The sequence below is a fragment of the Pleuronectes platessa genome, chromosome 14 (genome assembly GCF_947347685.1).
Source record: "Pleuronectes platessa chromosome 14, fPlePla1.1, whole genome shotgun sequence".
Lineage (NCBI taxonomy): Eukaryota > Metazoa > Chordata > Actinopteri > Pleuronectiformes > Pleuronectidae > Pleuronectes > Pleuronectes platessa.
The window spans coordinates 20,558,478-20,582,723 of record NC_070639.1 but is presented as its reverse complement, the minus strand read 5'-3'; the positions used below and the strand labels follow the sequence as shown (position 1 = coordinate 20,582,723).

The window sequence follows — 24,246 nt, the reverse complement described above, 5'->3', positions numbered from 1 at the left end:
TTACATTCAGGTCACTCAGCATTGTTGCACACAGAGAGGGAGCTGTCCCTTTAAACACCCTCATTATGAAACACACCACATACCAGCAGAGATAAAGGAGCCTCCCAGTTCCCTTGCACCCCGTTGTTTCCCTCTTGTGTGTGTGCGTCCATGCATGTGTGTATGTGTGTGTGTGTGGTTCTGAATGCCTGCCTGCAGACGAAATAGAAGGTAAAGTGGATTTTTTTTTAGCTCTTTATGAAGCTTATAATAAATCAGCTGTTCACGGAGGCATCAGTTAACAATGGCTCACCGTCTGTTTGAGGGCAAGAAGCATGCAGCTTCTTACTTAAAGTACAGGGTCTCCCCCTCAGAACATCTTATACAACAGGTCCTTGGATTCCTGGAAAAACGGGTAAGTGCAAGTAGAAAGAGGATGACAGCCTCTGGAATATTAAGTACTGGAGGACAAATGTTGAAACTAACTGCACAGCGATGTTATTTTGACAGAAAGCTCGTCCCTTTGAGCTGGCAGTGGATGTGGGTTGTGGCTCGGGACAGGGCACTCAGCTGCTGGCCCAACACTTTGCTTCCGTGGTTGGTACAGATGTGAGTCCTGCCCAGCTGGATTTGGCTGTGCAGTATGCTCTGGAGGCAAACATCACATATAGGTGAGCATGGACCAACCTGCAGTCAGGATTCATATTTTTAGGTTTTTACATGAGACTGTAGGTCAAAGGCTAATTCAAGCTTCATGGGTCTCTTTTTAGTTTGTCTGTTCCATGTTTACCTGGCTACAGAGGGAGGAATCAAGCCAACCATTCAAAAAATGCATGGCGAGATATCAAGATAACACCAACATGTTTTTATTTACTGCTCTATTGAGCAACTTGGCGACAAGAGAGAACAATGGGAACCTTGTCTGGTGAAAGTCGGTCATGCTGTGAGGCCCACACTGCAGAACCAACATACAGTCAACCAGGGCCGGGTCTAGGCAGGGGCAAGAGGGGGCCTGGCCCCCTCAAATAAATGTTGTGCCCCCTCAAACTAAACAGGGTTAGGGTTAGGGTTAGGCACAATGCCCCCTCAAGATTTGTGGCTGCCCCCTCATACATGCCTGTCTAGACCCGGCCCTGAGTCAACTGAATAATAATCCCCTATGTATTGTTTGAAATATAATATATACAACACAAATAGTTAACAAAATTAATATGCAAAGCATGGAGCACATTGATTTAATAAACCCAGTATCAATGGAGTATTTATTCCCAGTATTTGAGATATTTTAGAATATCTACATTAATATCAGTAAAACCTGGATGGATACAAGGTGGAGTTAATCATGTATTGCATTTGGTGCACCATTAAAACTCAGAAATTAATTGTTTAATCTGACTTGATTTTTGTATGTAAGGATTCATTAGTTGTAGAATGTGGAAAGGCCCAAACGTGGTTTCACCTGGTGTGTGTGTGTGTGTGGAGTTTGATTCAGTTCCTGCTGCCTTCCCATCTTCAGAGAGTGTGCGGCTGAGGAGCTGCCGTTGGCTGACAGCTCAGTGGACCTGCTGACGGTTATGACTGCGTTCCACTGGTTCGACAGGCCACGCTTTCTCCTGGAGGCCCACAGAGTCCTGAAGCCCCGCGGCTGCCTGGCTCTGCTCAGCTACACCATGGACATGGAGCTCAGCTACGACGGCTGCTGCTCGCAAGCACTCAACCAAGTCTGCACAGAGGTACACGCAGAGTGAGAGAGGCTACTGTGAATGTGCACATGAATACAGATTTCAAATGTTTTTTCCTGTTATAGAAATACTTACATGTCAGGACACATGATAAGGTAAATGAAAAGCATGTGTACCCGCATAATAAAGATAGCAGGGATCAATCCTGCTTCAGGGAACCATTCATAGTCATGACCTGTTCGTAAATCTGCATATTGAAAGACCAGAGTCCCATGAGGACTTTGGGCTGTGAGTATGAGGACAGCATTTTTCCTTTAAGATTTAAGATTGCACGTGTTCAGACAGGATTCATCCCACTGACACATACTAAACAGGCAAATATCATCAGAGCAAATACAAACAACACAAGCAAATCACATTGCACAACATCGCCATCTAGTGGTTATTATTGTGTTAAGCCCATCAGTTAGTAAAACACCTGACTCATGTTGTGTATAATGACATCAGTGGGTTGATGGACTCTTCTGATGATTTGATCAGTTTTATGCAGCTTTAAAACTCTATCGCGACCCTCACATTGGTCCCAGCACTATTGAGTTGTACCGGGCGGCGTATGAATCCATCCCTTACCCAGACAAGGAGTGGTGAGTGAACACATTCCTCTCTCTCAATTCTAAATATTAATTTCCAATCTTTGTCACTTCGGTCAGTACAGTAGTATGATTTTTGTGTGTGTGTGTGTGTGTGTGTGTGTGTTCATAAAGGCAAGAGTGTGTGAGAGTGACAAAGGCCATGCCTCTGTCCGGCTACATGGGGATGGTGGAGTCTTTCTCCAGCTATCAGATTTTGCTGAGAGCCGACCCGCAGAAGGCCGAGCAACTCTCCCAGGACATCTGTCAAAAGTAAATACTGATGCACCACACTATGCACACGAATGCAAATAACACACATGTCCGTGAAAATGAAGAAAAATGACTCATATGATGATATTATTAGTATTATTAGGAAATTACCTGTGCCAAGGATTTCATATTTCTGCCCTGTCTGGTTGTTTGTTGGTTTGTTGGTTTGTATCTTTATTTGTTTGTGAGAAAGAAACTTGCTGGAGAGATTTGTCATTGAAGAACCTATTGAATTTAAGTGATGATCCGAATCTCGAATTTAGTTTTTACTCAGGGAGAAATGAATATTTAAGGGACACATATCTATGAGTGTGTGACATCTGGTGCAGCTTCATTGAATTTAAGGAGACTGTTTGTTATATGACATGCTGAGAGATAAGATCTGCCACAGGAACAGGATATTGTCCCTGACTTTACTCTCTGAATGACTCATCTCATCTCATCGTCTCATCTCATCGTCATCCGCTTATCCGGGGTCGGGTCGCGGGGGGAGCAGCTCAAGCAGGGGGCCCCAGACTTCCCTTTCCCGGGCCACATTGACCAGCTCTGACGGGGGGATCCCGAGGCGTTCCCAGGCCAGTGTTGAGATATACAGTGCCTTGCATAAGTATTCACCCCCCTTGGACTTTTTCCCATTATGTACTGTTACTAACTGGAATTCAAATAGACTTAAATAAACTTTTTCCCGTTTGATCAACAAAACATGCATAGTACTTTGGAGGTGCAAAATAAATTTTATTGTGACACAAACAATAATGAGAACAAAAAAGTTGACATCTGTTGGGTGCATAAGTATTCACCCCCCTGTGTCAATACTTGGTAGAACCCCCTTTCGCTGCAATCACAGCTGCAAGTCTTTTGGGGTATGTCTCTACCAGCTTTGCACATCTAGAGATGGAAAGGTTTGTCCATTCTTCTTGGCAAAAAAGATGAAGCTCAGTCAGATTGGATGGAGACCGTCTGTGAACCGCAATCTTCAAGTCTTGCCATAGATTCTCTATTGGATTGAGGTCTGGGCTTTGACTGGGCCATTTTAAGACATTAACATTCTTTAATCCAAACCATTCCTTTGTAGCTCTGGCTGTATGTTTAGGGTCATTGTCCTGCTGGAAGATGAACCTCCGCCCCAGTCTCAAGTCTTTTGCAGACTGCATCAGATTTTCTTCAAGGATTTCCCTGTATTTGGCTCCATCCATCTTTCCCTCTATTCTGACCAGTTTCCCTGTACCTGCTGAAGAGAAGCATCCCCACAGCATGATGCTACCACCACCATGTTTCACTGTTGGGATGGTGTGCTCAGGGTGATGGGCAGTGTTGGGTTTTCGCCACACATAGCGTTTTGCATTGAGGCCAAAAAGTTCAATGTTGGTCTCATCTGACCAGAGCACCTTCTTCCACATGTTTGCTGTGTCTCCCACATGGCTTCTGGCAAACTCCAAACGGGATTTTTTATGGATCCCTTTCAACAATGGCTTTCTTCTTGCCACTCTTCCATAAAGGCCAGATTGGTGGAGTAGACGACTAATAGTTGTCCTGTGGACAGATTCTCCCACCTCAGCTGTGGATCTCTGCAACTCCTCCAGAGTAACCATGGGCCTCCTGGTTGCTTCTCTGATTAATTTTCTCCTTGTCCGACTCTTCAGTTTGGGTGGACGGCCTCCTCTTGGTAGGTTTGCGGTTGTGCCATATTCTTTCCATTTTCTTATGATGGATTTTATGGTGCTCAGAGAGATGTTCAAAGCTCTGGATATTTTTTTATAACCTAACCCTGCTTCATATTTCTCCACAACTTTATCCCTGACCTGTTTGGTGAGCTCCTTGGTCTTCATGATGCTGTTTGTTCAGTAATGATCTCCAACAAACTCTGAGTCTGTCACAGAACAGGTGTATTTATACTGAGATTAAATTGCAGACAGGTGGACCCTATTTACTAATTATGTGACTTGCAAATGTGACTTGTGAATGCAATTGGTCGCACCAGATCTTTGTTAGGGGTTTCACAGTAAAGGGGGTGAATACATATGCACTCAACACTTTTCAGATTTTTATTTGTAAATAATTGTGAAATCCATGTAATATTTCCCCCCACTTCCAAATGATGCACTATTTTGTGTTGGTCCATTACATAAACTCACGATGAAATAAATTTTAATCTGTGGTTATACCATGACAAAATGTAGAAAAGTCCAAAGGGGGTGAATACTTATGCAAGGCACTGTAATCTCTCCACCTAGTCCTGGGTCTTCCCCGAGGTCTCCTCCCCACTGGACGTGCCTGAAACACCTCCCAAGGGAGGCGCCCAGTGGGCATCCTTACCAGATGCCCGAACCACCTCAGCTGACTCCTTTCTAAGTAAAGGAGCAGCGGCTCTAATCCGAGTCCCTCACGGATGACTGAGCTTCTCACCCTATCCCTAAGGGAGACGCCAGCCACCCTTCTGAGAAAACTCATCTCGGCCGCTTGTACCCGCGATCTCGTCCTTTCGGTCATCACCCAGCCCTCATGACCATAGGTGAGGATAGGAACGAAGATCGACCGGTAGATCGAGAGCTTTGCCTTGCGGCTCAGCTCTCTTTTCGTTACAACGGTGCGGTAAAGCGAACGCAATACCGCCCCCGCTGCTCCGATTCTCCGGCCAATCTCACGCTCCATAGTACCCTCACTCGCGAACAAGACCCCGAGGTACTTGAACTCCTTCACTTGGGCTAAGGACTCATTTCCTACCCGGAGTAAGCAATCCATCGGTTTCCTGCTAAGAGTCATGGCCTCAGATTTAGCGGTGCTGATCCTCATCCCAGCCGCTTCACACTCGGCCGCCAGCCGATCCAGTGAGTGCTGAAGGTCACAAGCCGATGATCCAATGAGGACCACATCATCCGCAAAAAGCAGTGACGAGATCCTCAGACCACCGAACTGCAACCCCTCCCCACCACGACTACGCCTCGATATCCTGTCCATGTATATCACAAACAGGATTGGTGACAAGGCGCAGCCCTGGCGGAGACCAGCACCCACTGAGAACGAAACTGACTGGCTGCCGAGGACCCGAACACAGCTCTCGCTTTGGGAGTACAGAGATTGGATGGCCCTGAGGAGAGACCCCCTTACCCCATACTCCCGCAGCACCTCCCACAGTTTCTCCCGGGGGACCCGGTCATACGCCTTCTCCAGATCCACAAAACACAAGTGGACCGGATGGGCATACTCCCAGGCCCCCTCCAGGATCCTTGCGAGAGTGAAGAGCTGGTCCGTAGTTCCACGTCCGGGGCGAAAACCGCATTGTTCCTCTTCAATCTGAGGTTCGACGATCGGCCGAACCCTCCTTTCCAGCACCTTGGAGTAGACTTTACCAGGGAGGCTGAGAAGTGTGATACCCCGATAATTGGTACACACTCTCTGGTCCCCCTTTTTTTAACAGGGGAACCACCACCCCGGTTTGCCACTCCTTTGGCACTGTACCCGACTCCCACGCGATGTTGAATAGGCGTGTCAACCATGACAGCCCCTCAACACCCAGAGCCTTTAGCATTTCTGGCTGGATCTCATCAATCCCTGGGGCTTTGCCACTGCGGAGATGTTTGACTACCTCAGTGACCTCCACCAGGGAAATTGACGACGAAACACCATCAACCTCGAGCTCTGCCTCCAACATAGAGGGCGTGTTATTCGGATTCAGGAGTTCCTCAAAGTGTTCCTTCCAACGTCCGACGACCTCCTCAGTTGAGGTCAACAGAGTCCCATCCTTACTGTACACAGCTTGGATGGTTCCCCGTTTCCCCCTCCTGAGGTGCCGGATAGTCTTCCAGAAACACTTTGGTGCCGACCGAAAGTCCTTCTCCATGACCTCTCCGAACTTCTCCCACACCCGCTGCTTAGCCTCCGACACGGCAGCAGCTGCAGCCCTTCGGGCCTGTCGGTACCCTGCAACCGAGTCAGGAGTCCTCCAGGATATCATATCCCGGAAGGCCTCCTTCTTCAATCGGACGGCTTCCCTGACCACCGGTGTCCACCACGGTGTCCGAGGGTTACCGCCCCTTGAGGAACCTAAGACCCTGAGGCCACAGCTAGCCGCCGCAGCTTCAGCAATGGAGGCTTTGAACACTGCCCACTCCGGCTCAATGTCCCCAACCTCCACAGGAATGCCAGAAAAACTCCGCCGGAGGTGTGAGTTGAAGATACCTAGGACGGGGGCCTCCTCCAGACGTTCCCAGTTCACCCGCACTACTCGTTTGGGCTTACCAGGTCTATCCGGAAATTTCCCCCATTCCCTGATCCAACTCACAACCAGATGGTGGTCGGTTGACAGTTCCGCCCCTCTCTTTACCCGAGTGTCCAAAACATGCGGCCTCAGATCAGATGACACGATCACAAAATCGATCATTGATCTTCGGCCTAGCCCTGTAGCACCCCTTGTTGTAAAATTACAACGTTACCTTTAACCATCCTAAAAAACAATCTGGCTTTTTTTTTCTTGTTTTTTTACCACATTTACATAGTCATTGGGTCCTATTGTTCAGTCTCACAATGTTATTGGATCGTACATTTGTTTATAAGTCACGCCTTCTGGCCATGAACTCACACAACCTCTCAAGGTTTCCTTCGAACAACATCTATTGGTTTCATTGGACTGGATTCATCAGATGCATGTAAGTAAAATGTCTTTTATATTTTTTTTGGTTGTTATTATAATGTCTAGAGCATGTACATATGTAGTTAGTGTGGAATAGATGCATCAAATTTCTTTTAGAGCTTATTATATAATTGTTGCAATTATACAACACTGGGTGAATGTGGTAGTCAAAATAGCTGGCTTGTTGCAGTGGGCTCAAACAGGTTGTGTTCCCTCCACTACACCACTGCCTGAAACAGAGTATTTTCTTTATACATGGATAGTATACATTCTACCCTTGTGTTGTGTTCTGGTCAAATTTGACTGATTTAAAAGTTTTATCTGTAAAAAATGTAGTTAATTTGATCAGCCTAACCTAAAATTCCATGACTTTGTCCATGGAACAATTCAGGAATGTTCCTGAATGTGGGGCGTGGATGTAAGTGGGGGGATGCATGTTTTCCTTTTAGTATGATAATTAGAGCCATTAAACCATTTACATTTACATTTACATTTAGGGAATTTAGCAGACGCTTTTGTCCAAAGCGACTTACCAGGCAGACAGTATTGTCTGCATGGAAAACATTTCTACCCTGAGCACTTGGTCCACCACCCTATCTATTCCTTCAGGTTATGTACTACAATATATAAAACATATATTCATGTTAATTAATTGATATTTTATTTTCAGAATGCCACCAGCAAGGAGAGAGCCGCGATACACGGTGCAGGATGTTATTGACCTGGTCCAAAATGGAGAGAGTGAGGTTGAGATTGAAATCAGTGACACAGATGAGAGTGATGAAGACTCAGATAAAGATGTCTGTAAAGAAGTGGACAAAGAAAACCAACCACCCATGGTCTGTCCAGCTGATAATTACGTGGACATCGAGCCAAAAACAAGGAAACACACCATGCCCCGTGACAGGTATCGCTGGCTGAAAAAAGATTTCATCAGTCCCAACACAGATTTTTCTGGTCTGGATATCACAGCAGATGACATTTCCCTCCACACACCATTGGAATACTTCCAGAAGTTTGTGTCCGAAGACATGATTGAGGCTCTGACACAAAACATGAATGAGTACAGCTTTCAGGTGCATGGAACATCTGTAAACACCACTGCAAAGGAAATTGAAAAAATGCTTGGCATGTACCTGAAGATGGGCCTGGTACAAATGGCTGGAACCCGTATGTATTGAGAGACAGAGACGCGGTACTCCCCTGTTGCTGATGTGATGCCAACCCTAACCCTAACCCTAACCCTTCCAGAAGGTCAGAACTACAAACTGTATGCAGACAACTACTTCACCTGTGTTCCATTATTAGTGAAGCTCCTTGATCGGAGAATTCATTACGTGGGAACAGCCAGGCAGGTGCGCCTACCCAACTGTAACCTTGAAGACGAGAAGAGCTTGAAGAAAAAGGGGAGAGGAAGCTATGACGTCAGAGTGGAGGGGAATCACAACATCTGTGCTGTCAAATGGTATGACAGCAGGGCCGTCACACTTGTGTCATCCTTTGCTGGACCTGAACCTGTGCAGAAGATTCAACGCTGGGACAAAGCCAACAAAACCTTCATTGAAGTTGAGAGGCCTTACATTGTTGGTGCCTACAACAAGTACATGGGAGGTGTGGATTTGTTGGACTCATTTACAGCCAAATATAAGTTCCCCATCAAATCCCGTCGCTGGTACATGTACATCTTCTGGCACACCATCATCCTCGCTGTGATCAATGCCTGGCTGCTCTACAAGCGGGACTGTAAAGCGCTCAAGGTGTCTAGCAAAGAGACAATGAACAGGAGACAGTTTCAGGCACAGCTAGCATCCTCTCTTATCCAGGTAAACGCAACACTTCAAACTCCAAAGAGAGGACGGCCATCTTCAGGCAAAGGGAGCCCAGCAAGGACCTAGTTGGTCATTTCCCAAGGAAGACAGGGAGAGGACGCTGCAGACAGTGCAATAAAGGATACACCAACACGCAATGCAGAAAGTGTGATGTTCGCCTTTGCTTTTTAGACAACAGGGACTGTTTTTGGGACTTTCACCACCAATGAAAGTCTTCATGACCAATGTCATAAAAAGAAAAAAAGAGGGAAAAAACGCGCTATTTAAGAGTTTTATCTTGTTTAATATTTTTAATAATTTTAATAAATGACTTCATAAAAATATGACTAATGTGTGATTATTATTAATGTTATATACCGTTATGGGGCTAAGTAAGCAATCAACCCTGCAAATGAACCCTTAGTTGTTCTGAATTGTTCACACAACGTGAGTACAAATACAGAAATCCTGCTCCCAACTAAGCCCAATGTTGCAATATTACAACATTTCTCTAAAAACGTAAATAAACTTTATTTTTTTTAAAAATCTTTCATTTCTGCATCAAAGGCCTCATACAACATGACCTGAAAGGTCAAATAATTTTTTTTGTTGGTTTTTCTATATTTGGGTCTTACAGGGCTAGGGTACTCTGGTACCAGGTACACTTATGAGCACCCTTATGTTCGAACATGGTGTTTGTTATGGATAATCCATGACTAGCACAGAAGTCCAATAACAAACGACCGCTCGGGTTCAGATCAGGGAGGCCGTTCCTCCCCACCACGCCTCTCCAGGTATCTCCATCGTTGCCCACGTGGGCGTTGAAGTCACCCAGCAGAACTACGGAGTCCCCTACTGGAGCCCCATGCAGGACTCCATTCAGGGTCTCCAAGAAGGTCGAGTACTCTGAGCTGCTGTTTGGTGCATACGCACAAACAACAGTCAGAGTTTTCCCCCCTACAACCCTTAGGCGCAGGGAGGTGACCCTCTCGTCTACCGGGGTAAACTCCAACACCTGAATGACTCATAACACTTTATTTCCCATGCTCCTCTCTGTCCAGGCTGATGTCCGTGATGCAGGTGACCTCAGCAGAGGCAGAGGTGGTGGTGGCTGTGAAGTATTACTACCTGCTGGCCTGTAAACCAGAGGAGGCCTGAGTCCGACCACCTCTCACACTTTCAACACCGGCCAGCAATGTCGTGGACACAGGAGATCTATGTGTGAGGTTGTTTTATAAAATACCACTAGAGGGTGACACTTGAATCAAGACTCCATGTGTTTATTGTCTCTGCTTTCACTGTCTATGTTCATTTTGTTGGGCAGTTTTTCATGTGGCCTTCATCCACTTTACATAATCTCAGAGACGTATATTCTCTTTATTTGCAGACCACTGTAGTTTTATTTCCCGTGACTCCTCCACAATACTGATTTTGCGTCGAATCTTCATTTGATTTTATCAGCAGTAATTAAGATTTCAATGATAGAGGTGATGAACCTCATAGTGGGATTCTTCTGCTGGAGACAGACACACATTAGAAACTGGCAGAGAGGAGGCATTAAGCCTTCTGTCTCATTGCCTGACTCCACTTGACTGATAATGGTGTTCTGAGTGGACGAGTTTGTTTTCCTCTGCATTTCTCTACACTGTGCCAGCAAGTTGTGCGTCCGCAGCTGTCAGTCACATGTTCTCAGCTCGACTGAGCCACGTTCCACCTGATGAAGAGCAGACTGGCGGCTGAGAGGCAGCAAGCGGAGGAGCTGAGGGAAGCTGCAGTGAAGCTGGATCACCAGGGGACATTCAAAGAGTTGGCTGATAGCTGTGGGTCAAACACCTCTCACTGACTACACATAATATTGAATATTATTAATATCTCTTGATACTTAACAAAAAAATTGTATTTCAACATTTCAGTTCAATAGTCAGACGACCTGAATGGAATTGTAAACATTCAAACAAACAAAACACAATGTACATGACCCTGTTTGAGTTGAATATGAATGTCGGGGCTTCCGGACACATGGAGGCATGTTGTGTTTTTTCTGTTGTTTGATTACGTCTGAATAATGACTCACCTTTGACTTCTATTGGATTGAATTCTGCTGCAACAAAGTTTACCCCTGAAACTCCAGAAGTGATTTGTGGACTCAAACACTACACCCACTCCTCCATTGGCATAATGGTGAGTAGAGAAGGAGGGTGACCTATCCCTGATACTATATACTGATTCCTTAGAAATAAGCAGCACGCACTCTTCAGTATTTTTAACCTCTGCTCGCTCTCCGCTCATGGTGCTGACGCTCACATTCACAGAGCATGTTTGAATTGCATCAGGGATTTGTTGAAGTACACAGACAATACCACTAGAGGGTGGTATTTGATCAAAAGTGATGACAAGTCTATGATTATTGCCACTGGTGCTTGGAACGTCACAATATAGCATTCACCAGCTCATACATTTTCATAATAAACATATATGACCCAATGTAATGCACCTTTGCCATGTTGTACACAATTGGTGAAAAGGTTTTAGAGAACCCTCAAAAAAAGTAGAACAGAACGGAACCAGGCAGAGACTCCAACTGATGGAGGAGCAGCACTGTCTACACCCCGGAACGTGTTCACATTGACCGATCTTCACAAAAATCAATACACAGGTGTATTTATTATTATTATTGTTATTCATTATATAATTATGTTTTCACAGAGAAGTGAAGAGACATGATGTGGACTGTTATCAACAGCTCTGTGGGAGATTATCACCTTGAATATTAATTCAGGCTTTTTAACATGGAGCTGGCCACTAGTGGCCATCCAGTGAACTGCAGTTTTTCACAGGATGTTGCCCAATCGTTTAAAGGCAGATTTAATGCCTTTATCAAAATGAGTGATGCTCCGGTCCTATAATGTGCTTTGAAGTTCTTGACCTTTAGTTGTCATCCCTCCTCTCTTACCTTGCTGGACATTTCCTCAAAACCCATAAGTTTGCTACGGAGCCGAGACAGACGCATCATCAGGTAATTTACCCAACTGTATGTTCCCTCCTGCTTCTCTTCTTCCACCATCATCATCATAATAGTTTGCTGGTACCTGCTTGCAAAAAAGGCTTCACCAGGGGCCTAAAGTCTCTGATTTGAAGCCCTGATCCACGAATTATTCCCTGGTTATTGGTAAAAAAATCCTATCCCACAATGTCAAAAGACAGTGACAAAATAACTCCCTGGATCCACCCCTTTGTCTGTGTAACTGTACATTTTCCCAGTGTTAGAAGATAAAGATATAAGAGACTGACTTTATTTATTCAGCTATTGATGAGAATTATATAACGATACTTATTGATATCGTTTTATTGCCTAGCTCCCTGTTCTATTTGCAAACTTTGCCTATGATCTTTGTCCGATTAAGTCCAAGGGCTGAGTGATACATCAAGAAACGACACAGCACAGGCTTTGGCCCTGATGCCTTTAATGGCGTCTGCCACGTCTATTACATCTCTTTTGCATCCTGACTTGTGTATATGTTTTTCATGTTATCAACATTTCTGCACATTTTCATCAGGAACCGGTTGGAAAAGTTCCAGACAGTGTCCGTAGCAACTGACACAGACATTTCAGTTCTCATGTACATGTCTGAAAGCAACTAGATCTGCATATCGTGTCAGTGTCATTGGTTACACTAAATGTTTGTTTCCTTGGTCCCATTAGACGGATCGTCACCGACTTCTGATAAATCTGCAGAAGGCCGAGGACAGCGAAATCTTCAAGCTCAAGATGCAAACGGCGGCCATCATTCATGACTGCGTGGTCAGGCTGCTGAACCACCGAGACAAAGAGTCTGTAGAGTGTCTGTGTGACCTGCTCACCACCATGGGCAAGGTCCTTGACTTAGAGGAGGCCAAGGTGAGCTGGAAGTAGTACATTTGACATAAATCCTAAATTTATTTTATTACGGTCTTAGAAAAGGTCTGAAGGGCTACAGATTGAAAGCTTCGAATATAATCTAGAGGATAATATGCGGCTGGTTTCCCTTTCCAAAACTAAATATTAAGAGAAATGCGTTGTTTGCAGGGATGAAGATGTGATGTGAACTTTTTGTCAGCAGTGTCTGGTAGATTGAATGGAGACATGCTGAACATGAACTTCATGTCTCAAATTAACCACTCTCCCTCTGTGTCTCACCAGCCTCAGATGGATGAGTATTTTATCCAGATTGAAAAGATCGTCGAAGAGGGGAAAACTTCATCTCAAATACGATTAATGTTGCAGGCTATTATAGACCTGAGATTGGTGAGTCCTCTGTTTATGCCAAAATGTATCTAGGACTGTGTGATAAAACCCACACATGCTCCTAAATTCTCTGATCTGTCAAAGATAAAGAGCAATGAAATCTGTTTAACACTGATTCAGGTTTGAAGTCATTGTGGTTCTGAACATTTTTTTTTCTTCAGCACAACTGGGTGTCCGGAGGACCCGAGCAGGGTCTGAACACCATTGACGAGCAGGAGGAGCCAAGAGAAGTGCAACAACAACTGCTCTCCAATGACACCGGGAGACAGCCAGGTCAGTCCTGCAGTCTAAATCCTCTTTAAGGTTTAGAATCACATCGACACAGCTATAGTGACTCAGGAAACCAGTCTGTAGACTTCCTGTCCATATAACCTGCAGAGATGCTTTCAGGCCCAACAGCAGACAGGAAGCCCCCTCACTCCTTCCCATCTGCTAGCTGAGCTATAATATTTCATCTTGTAACGCAGCATGCCACAGAAACTGTCAGAAATGTCACTCTGTCTGCCACTTTCACAGCCGTCTGAATGCACTGTATTTCCTGTGAACTAATCTTAAACCTATATTTCCCTGTTCGTTTTTTTTTTGTTTTGTGTGTGGGTGTGTCTCCACAGATCCAAGTGAGCAGAGAGATCAGCTTGTGAAGAACGAGGAGCCCTGGACCACTGTGCCTAATAGGACCAAAAGAAGGACCAGAGACTCCAAGAATATCCCAAAGGTCTCCAAGGTGAGATGAGCTGTCCGAGGCTTTGACACAGATCTTACCATTCTACCTTTTTCTAACCTTCTACTGTGAGGATTATACAAATACACTGCATACAGGAGACGTGAAGCTGCTATTTACTTTCTGTCCCTAATAGTTGATTTGCTCATATTTCTACATTGGAATCCCAAAAACAATGACAAACAATTACCATGTGGTAACTGGTCGTGTTCCATGGAAACTTAAATCGGTGTCAGACGTGACGGCCGGGTAAAATCTGGAGAATTGGCTACAGACTTCAAAAATTTAAATTACTTTGAAAATGTACATTTATTTTTTTTCAGAACAACTGGGTGTCCAGAGGACCCGAGCAGGGTCCGCTAACCATTGTCCACAAAGAGGCAATTAAAGAGAAGGAGGAGCAGAGAAAAGTGGACGAGAAGATCCAGCAGGGCCCCTGGGCTCAAGTCCCATTGGTGAAGGGGAGTGGTGGAGGAGCCAAGGCCGGTGACTCAGGTGAGGTCACACCACATGACTTTCAAACCTATCAGATCACTGTGCAGTTCACACTTCATGACCTGCTGATCAGGAGTCGTGTCCCTGTTTGGAGTTCATACTACAACACTTAACGATGGAAGGGTGTCACTCACTTAACAATGTTTCGGCTGCTCCGCTCTGTTTAGCTGTAGTTGTCACTGATTCATCTAAGATATGAAGCTTGTTAGAAATCTGGGGGTCTGATAGTCTTTCATATCTATTACATTTTACCAGAATTTCCTTCATTATGTTCTTAAAAAGGTTTTAAATTGAACTTGATGAAACCCTGATATAAAACAGTAACTTACAGCATATCCTGTACATGGAGTCAGGTGAAGCATCTTCCTCTTAATGACTGGACCTTGACTCTGATCACCCACAATCGTTATTTTTCACTTTTCTCTCTTTTAACGTTTCATCTCTGCAGGGCTCAACTGCTTCTCAGCGCTGCAGTCCAGCCCCTCACCACAACCCTCCACCCCTCCTCAAGAGAAGGCAGACTTCGACGGAAGGTATGAGATGACAACGCTGTCTGATTTGAAGGATCCTGTTGGTGTTAGGTTTCTCTGAAACTTGAGGAGAGTGTCTCTGTGATTTTGATATTTATCTTTTCTGCTGGCAGGATATTTTTAACTTTGATTAACTAGAATCCATTAATTTAAAAATAAATCAGTTATTAGGGTTTTGTTTTGCTTCTGTTTAGGTCAGTGATAATAATTTTGTAGTAGGTTCCAAATTGGTGGAAAAGCTTGATATTCAGAGTTTCTCATTTACACTGCCATCCTTCCTGACTCTTTGTTTATTCGTCCCCCACGCAGAAGAGGCAATAAGAACAGGAACCGTAGGAATCGCCTCTACAATCTGCTGCACAATGCGCCTGCTTTGTCTCAGCCTGATCCGTTGACCTGGGGAACCAGTTCGAAGGAGCGGCTGGAGAGTCCAGCCCGGGAGGAGCTGGAGTGTGAGGGAGCCATGCCACGCAGACCGAGTGTCTACGAGTGGTATTGGTGATAGCCAATTACCTTTCTGGCCACTTACGCCGCCCCGCCCCCATGCCCTGGAGCGGACCGTTGACAATGCCCCTCAATTGCATCGCTCAGGTTGGGGGGCGTGGCGGTGTTCTGAGGGACAGCTGGCAGGTCAGGGGTGAGATGGGCGCCACCTAGTGTCTAAACTGAGAAGTACAATACAGTGGGCAATAATCCATTACATTACAATTCATTTAGCTGACGCTTTAATCCAAAGCGATTCACAATCAATGCATTCAAGGGTACCCGAGGGAACAAACCCCGAACAACAAGAATCAAGAAAGTACAATTTCTTCAAAAATGGAGCAAAACTACATAGTGCTATAATTAAGTTTCATTTAAGTGTTACTAAATTGCTAGTTTAAAAAAAAATATTTAATTTTTTAATTTTTTTAATTTATTATTATTTTATTTTTTTTGAGGCGGGCCAATTTAAAATGGATGGGGGGCCGCAGATGGCCCGCGGGCCGTAGTTTGGACACCCCTGGTCTACGAACTTAAACCTGATGAAGCTGGTTTGAGGTGAAATGGACAGAAGGTGAAAGAAAAGCAAACATGGAAGTATAAGAACGTCTTCAGCTGCTTGATGTGACAACAATTTCAAGAAGCCAACATTCTGTTCCTCGAGAAGATCCCACGATTCCTTCTTTTTACATTTTCCAATATTTGGTCTTAATTTTAGAAAAGCTGTGAACCTTTAAATATTTTTCTCTACAAGACTTTTATTAAATGATCCTAGATGAGTCTTTGAGGAGAATTTCTCTGTGTTGTGGTGACAGAGCTGAGACGGATCTTGCTTCTTCTGCTCCAGAAGAGTCTCGGTGGAGAATCATTCTCAGACATCTCCACACTTGCTTTCCAAGATTGTCACTGATCTCTTTGATCGTCTGCTCCTCTAATCTCTGATTCCAGACAGGTGTTCAGGGGAAACTTAAACCAGAGGTCACAATGTTTGCTTGAATCCACTTTTTAAACTTCTTTTAACAGCTACATTTGAACACAAACCATTCAGATCCACGTGTGAATGTGTGTGAATAAACACTCAACATAAGTCTAACAGAGCACAGGCAAATCACCACTGACACGCAGGCTCAGGGTGAGATGATCTGAAGAGGACACTGCCTGTAGCTCTGTGACTTGGCAGGAAACCAGTAGCACTAACCCCACTCAGTTTCCTGGGAGGCACCAAAGAGTGGAAAACATCCAGTCACCTTTAATAACCTCCGATGATCTGTGCATAAGGGAAAAAAAGTTCCTCAGGATGACTTGTGCCTCTTAGTACATTTATTTCCACCCATGACATGTTATTCCAGAGAACCATCTCTCAGGTGAGGTATCAATAGCCACTTTGCAGGATTTCCAACTGAAACTTAGCTCTCACTTCTCTATTCACATGGCCTTAGTGTCTCAGAGTGTGTGTGCCCTGCAGGTTTGTCATGTTTTACACAAGTCCTCCCTTTTTATCATGTGACAGAGATACAGATGTGGTGGTAGAGATTTTAAAGGGTTCGATAACTGTACTGTCTGGACCTGGCAGCACTATGGGCTGGCGACATCTTCCATTGGCCGAATCACTCACCTGATCTCAGTGCAGCTTTGTGTTGGAGTTGGTGGAGAGCAGAACAATGTGAAGAGCTGAATGAGGCTCTAGTGGAAGATAATCACCAGGGAACATTCAAGGAGAGTCTGCTGATGTCTGAGGGTCCAACACTTCAAACAGTCACAGACTGCAAAAGATTTTTCCACACATTAAATATTCTTGATATCTATAAATATTTAATTAAACATTTTATCATTTCACTTTGCTTTTCAAAGTCTTTGCCTTTACCCTCTTCCACGTTGATGAACTAAAATATAATTGATATGATCCCCTGTTACGTAGAGAATAAAAGCATTCTTCAAGAAAACAGTCAAATCTTTAAAATGATTGTGTTTAATTAAGTGTTTCATTACAAATACCAAGTGAGGCAAAATGCAAGTGTTCCCAGTGTTCACTGGAAACATTTGCTCGATCTGGGACAAACAAACCTTCCTTTCTATTTGTTGTTTCAGTTGCACCAGTTTAAACTTCAGCAGCTCCGACTCTCTCTTCTCACACAAATACACACTCAACTCAAGTGATTCATTTCTATTGATGTCTCTTTTCACAATTGGATGTTCCCTCTTATAACAGGTTGTCAATGTCGCCAATGATTTCATGTGCATAGATTTAACACATTACATAAGAGCTGAACATAAAAATAGGATTTAGAACTCATTTGTATTAGTCCCAACCAACAACTTTCCCTCCTGCTGTATTCAAATGAAAGAAGACTGATCAGAAGTAAAAGATAATATGTGGGTGTTAAGAGTTCAAATGGGAGCAAGTACAGTTTTTGACAGAGTATATTGATGAGATATTAACGTCGGTGATGTCAGACTCGGATAATAACTCACACTTGGATTATGTTTCCTCTCTCTGGTCAAACGCTGCTCAGGGAGTTGGAGCGACTTCAAACAGGAAGCAGGTCTGCTGTACACATGTTCTCATCTCCACTCACATGTGCTGAAGCTGAACGTCCTCCCTGACTACTGAGTTCTATATTCAGATATTCCTTATGTTACTATATGATTTTGCCCGAACTGAAATATCTATATCCACTACTTTTCCACTTGTTTTCATCATGTAGTCACCTGATGATATTCTCTTTTGATGACCCCTAGCCTGGTTATTAATAGTTTGCTTTTATATTTACAAAAAGAGTTACAGCCCTTCTTAATTTTCCCAACCGCCTCTGAGCATAACTAAAGCAAAAAAGGTAGAAAAACAGGTTATGTATCGTTATGACAAGTGCGTTAGTCATGTTCTCGCAGAGGAGTTTTTCTCCGGTAAATTGAGTCGACAACATACGCTGACATCTGGGTCATGTGTTTCCAGCAGGGAGAGCGAACCCCCCCCCCCCCCCCCCCCCCCCCAATTTCTCTAATACTTTTGTTTATGATCAAACATCATTCGACATTCAGAAGCACCTTGTGAGTAGCTATAAAGTGAATTGATTGTGATGTTTTACACTTTGATTAAAACAAAATGGTATTTGTAGAGGAGAAAAAGTTTTCTTGGAATTTGTCCCAGATATATGATAGATACAAATTGAGTGCTGCTTCTCCATGTTTACTGTAGCTTCGGAACAGGAAGCAGGACGTGTCCCAGATGGTCTGAGAGGAATGGAAACATCATAACAAGAAAATGTATTTAAACACACAGGAAGCCAGTTTAAAAATCGGAGAACTGGAATGATGTCATAATAGAGACATCATTCCAGTTCTCCGATTCCTATTGTGTTCATTGAGGTAAAGCTTGGTTTTGTAATTGTGTTAACATGTTCATACAATCGTTTACTGCAGAACTTTTCCACTGTGGAGGTGGAATGTCATTCAAGACTTAATCTACAGTAAAGACTTGTTCTGTGACGTGGTTGAAATCTTGTCTAGAAAACATCAAAAACAGATGTTTAGGGGCTATAAGATGTTAGGCTGTTGACAAACAACCTTATGAAGGACACCATAGAGGTTTAATAATTGCTGCTTCAGGGTAAGTGGTAAAAAGCTTTGATAAGTGTCAAATATTTGCTTGAAAATCTGATTCCATGCATTTGATGATATCTTTGGAAAACCCTGCAGGTGTCAAGACAGCAGGAAGTTCTGTTATTGAGAGGGTCAATCTGGATGTAAGGACAATATAAACCCTACAGCTGATACTTTGGAATCATAGCCTGTTTAGAAAGTGATGCCAATACGGGAGTGCCTGAGACCTGTATTATCTCAATAGACCAGCAGAGGGCGACTCCTTTGGTTGGAAAAATAATTAAATTTGTATTGAAGTCTATATGAAAACTTCAATACAAAGTAAAAAGGTTCCCTGGGACTTTAGAATCTCAAGTTTCCGGTAGTTTGCAGGTGTGGGTGGGTGTGCAGTGCCCTGGAGTTCTCTGTCAGGCTCCAATAATATGGTTATTTCTTATTTAAAGAAAGCCAAGATGCTGCTGATTAAAATTCCAAACTCAAGTCTTAGAAGCAGCAGCAGCTCACAAACACGTGGGTGATGTCGCAGCTGGTTTCCTCTTGTCCTGACGTCTTGTCTTATTTCCTGAATGTTGCCAGCTTTCTTCGAGGTGTCAGATTGTTAACCAATTCGCTCTCTATAGCTCAACTCATTAAAATTAAAGTTTTCTCAGTAACAACTGCAACACTCTCCACACGGTCGGACCAAGTTTGATCCTAACACTGAATACGGGAGATTGTGATAGTGAATCTTGATCATGGAGGAAGCCGATCACAACAAGTGATCACAACAAGACTGCTTGATATACAATACGCCTGCTCACATATTCTACCATGAATGGCATTGACTTTCCTTCTGTCAAATCCACTTCTGTCTGACTGAGCTTCCTTAATGGCTGCAGTTATGATGTCAGGGGTGGCTGTGGTTTGCCTTGGGCTGTCCACCAGATGTCCGGTGTCGGATTTGCCTGAGCTGAAACCATATACATTCTTTTGTCAAAACACAGCTGAGCCTTGATCCCAGCCTCACAAAGCTGCTGCATGGCCACAGACCTTCTGTGATGTTTAAGTAAAGAATAAAGGTTTTGGCTTGAAAAATGGTTGGAGTGATAAGGATTGCTTTATATATCAATTTTAAAGTCACTTATTTAAAATAAAAACCAACAAAAAAACACAGATGATAGTGGTTGAAAGCTTTCAACACAACCCTAACTCAGTGTTGCAAACAACATTGAAGCAGGAGACAAATTCCTAGCATATTTGTATGCGATATACAAACAGCAGATAACATTATAGGTGAACATTTTCCACATTTTCCACATCGGGCTTTTTCAAAGGTTTCTGAAAAGATGTCTGAAATTCCTTGAGGCGCTTTTTCTGTCAGTTAATTGCCCCCTTTTGCCAGAAAGGCTTTTTCCCCCCTTTGAATCCTCTTATACACCAACCCAGTCTCATCAGAAAACGTTCAATGGCAACGTTGGTCCATTTGGAACGACGTTACCATCTCACAATCTGAGAGGCCAGATTGTGAGATGGTAACATTTAGTCCTCCCTTTGTTTTGCATTGGCGTGTTCTCACGTCACGTGACTCTCAAGCTCCCGTCTGCGGAGAGGAAAACATTGCGGAGATTCCCTGTTTTTTCAGATAAAAATATAATTTTGTAACTTAGTTTGGGCATAAAAATACATTCTGACACCATTTCTAGCGAGAAATGGGCTCTTTGCTTCCACAGTCTTCAGCCAGTTTGTGCTTATGATAAATATTTTAATAGTTATCACGCATGTTTTTATCGTTGCTATGACGGTTGCCATGCCACCACGGCGCAGCTTGGTGTTTAAATCACAGTCCCTGCGTGGTGTCCTTCAGTGATCGTGAATGTTATTCATGTTATATAATAGTAATATTTGAGGCTAGATTACATCTCTAATGAGAAGGTACCTGCGAGTCTGTTCATACCGAGGCCGGCCCGAGTGCGCGAGCGGCCCGAGTGCGCGAGCGGCCCGAGTGCGCGAGCGGCCCGAGTGCGCGAGCGGACATGACGTGTGGCTGTTGTAAAAACCCTATTTGTAAACAACCAGCCCTTTAACTCGGGGCTGCGTTATAAACACGGAGCGCTTGGAAGACCACGATGTCATCTTCCTTCTGTCAGGTAAGTAGTTTATTGTTTTTAAAGATCGTTACGATCTAGGTTTACAGTCCGAGTGCGGAGAGAGTCCGTCAATCCACACTATGGACGCTGTTCATCAGCTAATACGCCATTGTTAGCCACATGCTTCAGCCCACGGTAGCCTGTGCTACCTGGGAGGTGAATACATGGTTGTTGAAAGCAGTTCAAGACGCTTAGCTCATCATTGAGGGACGCTACAATATAAATATAAACATGAATTTGATTTATGAATGCTTTAGATTAATAAGGAGTGTATTTGTCTACCATTACTCCACAATATCAGGTCAATTTGGTTTAATGTATAGTATGCACTATGACAATAATGTTTCCATGTTATGGAGTTGCGATTCATTTTATAAAACAATTGCTATGTTCTGTTTTTTAATCAAGGAGTATCAAAGTGAAGCTACAGGAGTTTCATTAACGTCAACAACTTGGACCGAACGGTTTGTTTTGCTTGATGAAGAGCAGGAAGGGCAGCCTGGAGAGAAAGAGAAGCCGGGTTGAGCCCACTACCATCATCCACGTACCACGAGGAAGATGAGGGAGAGAGATGATCCTACCATTAAAGAGGTACTTTTAAGTTACATACCAGAAACACCATTTTATATAATGTGCTAAATATACATTTTATTACATCCCCAAAGTACGCTTGCTGAAATACAAGTTTATATCACACTGAAAGAATTTTGATCAATCATGCTTCCCTGCTGTGATTGTTTAACTGGGAAAACAACTTTTTCCACAGGAAGGCAAGTAAATTTAAGGAATACATGTGCAAAGTTTTCCTCTGTTATGTATAATGATGACCCCCATCAAACATAATGTTAGCAATATTTACACCTTTTAATTTATACTGTTTATTTCTGTCTACATGTGTGAATTTGCCTTCATTAGTTTCAGAAAAGAGCGATGATGTATCGGTCAGTGGGCGGCAGCACGAGACTCCGCAAACTAGTCTGTAAGCAAAGCAGACGAAGGCATCGAGGTTGCGGCCTGCCATCATTGTTATTTTGCTTAAGGGACTGAATATGTTTCATGTAGAAATATTAGCATTTCCCTTATATCTACCAAAACTGCTTGTTTCACAGACTGCAGTTTTGTTTTGATCCGATGTGGTGTGCAAATACAACCGTATCTGCAATGGGTTGTGGGGCATTAACATTTGTAACTCTAATTTTGTTTTGACAGACTGTGAAAAGAACGTTGAGAACATCACCACTCTACAGGAAGACACAGTCCAGTAATGGGTGTCAGAAGTTCAGTAGTGAACGACAGGTACTGTGGGAAAATGTGTGTCATTGTTGTACAATGTCCTTTGACTCTGTTTAAACAAGGTCAACACAAAAAGGTTTGATTGTAAACTGATATCGGTACGAATTCATGTTATTCTCCTCGTCAAAAGAAACAAACAATCCAAATTACCTGCAGAACACCCTTGATGGATGCTTCAGCTGCATCGTCAGACTGGCCAGACAGCAAGATGCCAACTTTAATGCCAATTTATTTGTGTAACATTCCGTGACCAAATGTATAGATAACTTTTTGTAGATTGTAAAAATAGATAACCCATTTATTACAAAAAAACTACACTAGAATTACCACACTGCGTTGTATGACTCCGCTAACCAGAGCAGTGTCCGTCTACATATTTCTACATATTTTCTCTCATATAAATGACACTGTATCTCTTGACAACTGAAACCATAAGATGAGGTCAGTGTGGCCTTGACCTTTTTACTTTAAGACAAATACAAAGTTAGACAATCCGAAAACATGCAGTTATGCCTCCGGCGACTCGCTATTGCAGAGGCATTAAAACCGTAGTGTAGTAGATTGGATTTTATTGGTGTTACATTGGACATCTTGTATGGGTACACCAAAAAATATATTTGGTTTCACATTCTAGATGGCAATAAGCAGAGTCATCAACTCAGGAAAAATATTTCTGTAGAAAAGAAAGCCTTGTATGTGTGTATGTATACATACACACAAATGCACAATTGAGACGTTTTTGTCTTTTATCATATATTCTCAGGCAGTACTGATGCATTTACTGAGAGGGGACGTGAGGGCCTACTCTGCGTGCTCAGAGTTCAAGCCCAGCAGGCTGCAGCGGGCCTGACATATTCTGGAACAGCAGCACAGTCTTTAGATGACTCCTCTGAAGATGAAAACATGGCGAGGTACTTCTCCACTGATGAAGAACTGTGAGGGCTGTGATTAGCTACACTCTCTTGCTACAATGCTACTCATGCTACTCCCTGGCAGCCTTAGGAAGGCATTAGCTTGCTGTGTGGTAGCTGTTAGCTTCAGCATTTTTAGTTTTTAGTGGCCTGTCTGACGTTTATGTTAAAAAAAAATCAGAGGGAACCATCTTCATAATTTAACACTATGGTTTGTTTGTGTCCTTCAGTTCTTCTCAAGAGAAGCAGTACAGGTGTGCCTCAGCTCCACGGTCCCTCCTGCAGCCTCCGCTCCTGATGCTAACCTCATGTCTCCATCACACCAAGCAGCAGACCTGGATTGACAGACCTTTCTCCAGAGCTGCCCCCTCCCTCTGAAACCCCCCTCTCCAAAACACTATTTGTGTAGTTTTTAAAGTATTTTTTGCATGAGAATTGTTGATCATATCATTTCCAGCAGATGCCTTAATATAATGTTTGTGCACAATAAATGACATTGATCATAACATAATGGTATTTCCTTGCACTTCTACACCATGATATTGGCAGATAAGATGCTGATTACATTAAAGCAGTGAATGCTCTTCTTTAAGCAACATAAACAAACAATGATCCAATGGATCTGAAGTAGAATGGGCACATTACATTCTGTAGAGAATGCCTCAGTTATGGAAGTCAGAAAATAACTTTCTTTATCTGAGGTTCCAGTCATTTATAGTCACAGCAAAGCAAACAGGTCTGGTTGATGAGATCAAATCAAATCAAATCCAAAGAGAGAGAGAGAGAGAGAGAGAGAGAGAG

General features: G+C 43.4%; 2 protein-coding genes and 1 long non-coding RNA gene across 4 annotated transcripts; all 3 read left to right on the top strand.

Annotated features, from left to right (window-relative positions):
• The first annotated feature begins 91 nt into the window (after positions 1-91).
• Positions 92-11,126, top strand: LOC128456466 (putative methyltransferase DDB_G0268948). Its single transcript, XM_053440650.1, has 6 exons — positions 92-394; positions 490-650; positions 1,496-1,712; positions 2,202-2,305; positions 2,426-2,563; positions 10,063-11,126. The coding sequence occupies exons 1-6, from the start codon at positions 284-286 to the stop codon at positions 10,157-10,159; spliced, it is 828 nt and encodes a 275-aa protein (XP_053296625.1). The 5' UTR covers positions 92-283; the 3' UTR covers positions 10,160-11,126.
• LOC128456467 (piggyBac transposable element-derived protein 2) lies at positions 6,903-9,276 on the top strand. Its single transcript, XM_053440651.1, has 2 exons — positions 6,903-7,209; positions 7,864-9,276. Exon 2 carries the CDS (start codon positions 8,411-8,413, stop codon positions 9,086-9,088), a length of 678 nt encoding a protein of 225 aa, XP_053296626.1. The 5' UTR covers positions 6,903-7,209; positions 7,864-8,410; the 3' UTR covers positions 9,089-9,276.
• A 10,028-nt stretch (positions 11,127-21,154) lies between the features above and the next one.
• On the top strand, positions 21,155-24,102 carry LOC128456468 (uncharacterized). Of its 2 annotated transcripts, XR_008341840.1 has the most exons (5): positions 21,155-21,241; positions 21,650-21,832; positions 22,451-22,537; positions 23,298-23,445; positions 23,676-24,102. It is a non-coding gene; the product is annotated as an uncharacterized LOC128456468 (long non-coding RNA). The 2 variants fall into 2 exon arrangements; XR_008341839.1 differs by having other exon boundaries at positions 21,650-22,537.
• Positions 24,103-24,246: the final 144 nt, after the last annotated feature.

Bases quoted from the DNA above. Each gene is read 5' to 3' on its own strand.
- LOC128456466 (XM_053440650.1), top strand. From the start codon at position 284: ATGGCTCACCGTCTGTTTGAGGGCAAGAAGCATGCAGCTTCTTACTTA. The intron at 2,306-2,425 runs GTGAGTGAACAC...GTGTTCATAAAG, and splicing joins CCTTACCCAGACAAGGAGTG to GCAAGAGTGTGTGAGAGTGA. The intron at 2,564-10,062 runs GTAAATACTGAT...CTCTCTGTCCAG, and splicing joins TCCCAGGACATCTGTCAAAA to GCTGATGTCCGTGATGCAGG.
- LOC128456467 (XM_053440651.1), top strand. From the start codon at position 8,411: ATGCCAACCCTAACCCTAACCCTAACCCTTCCAGAAGGTCAGAACTAC.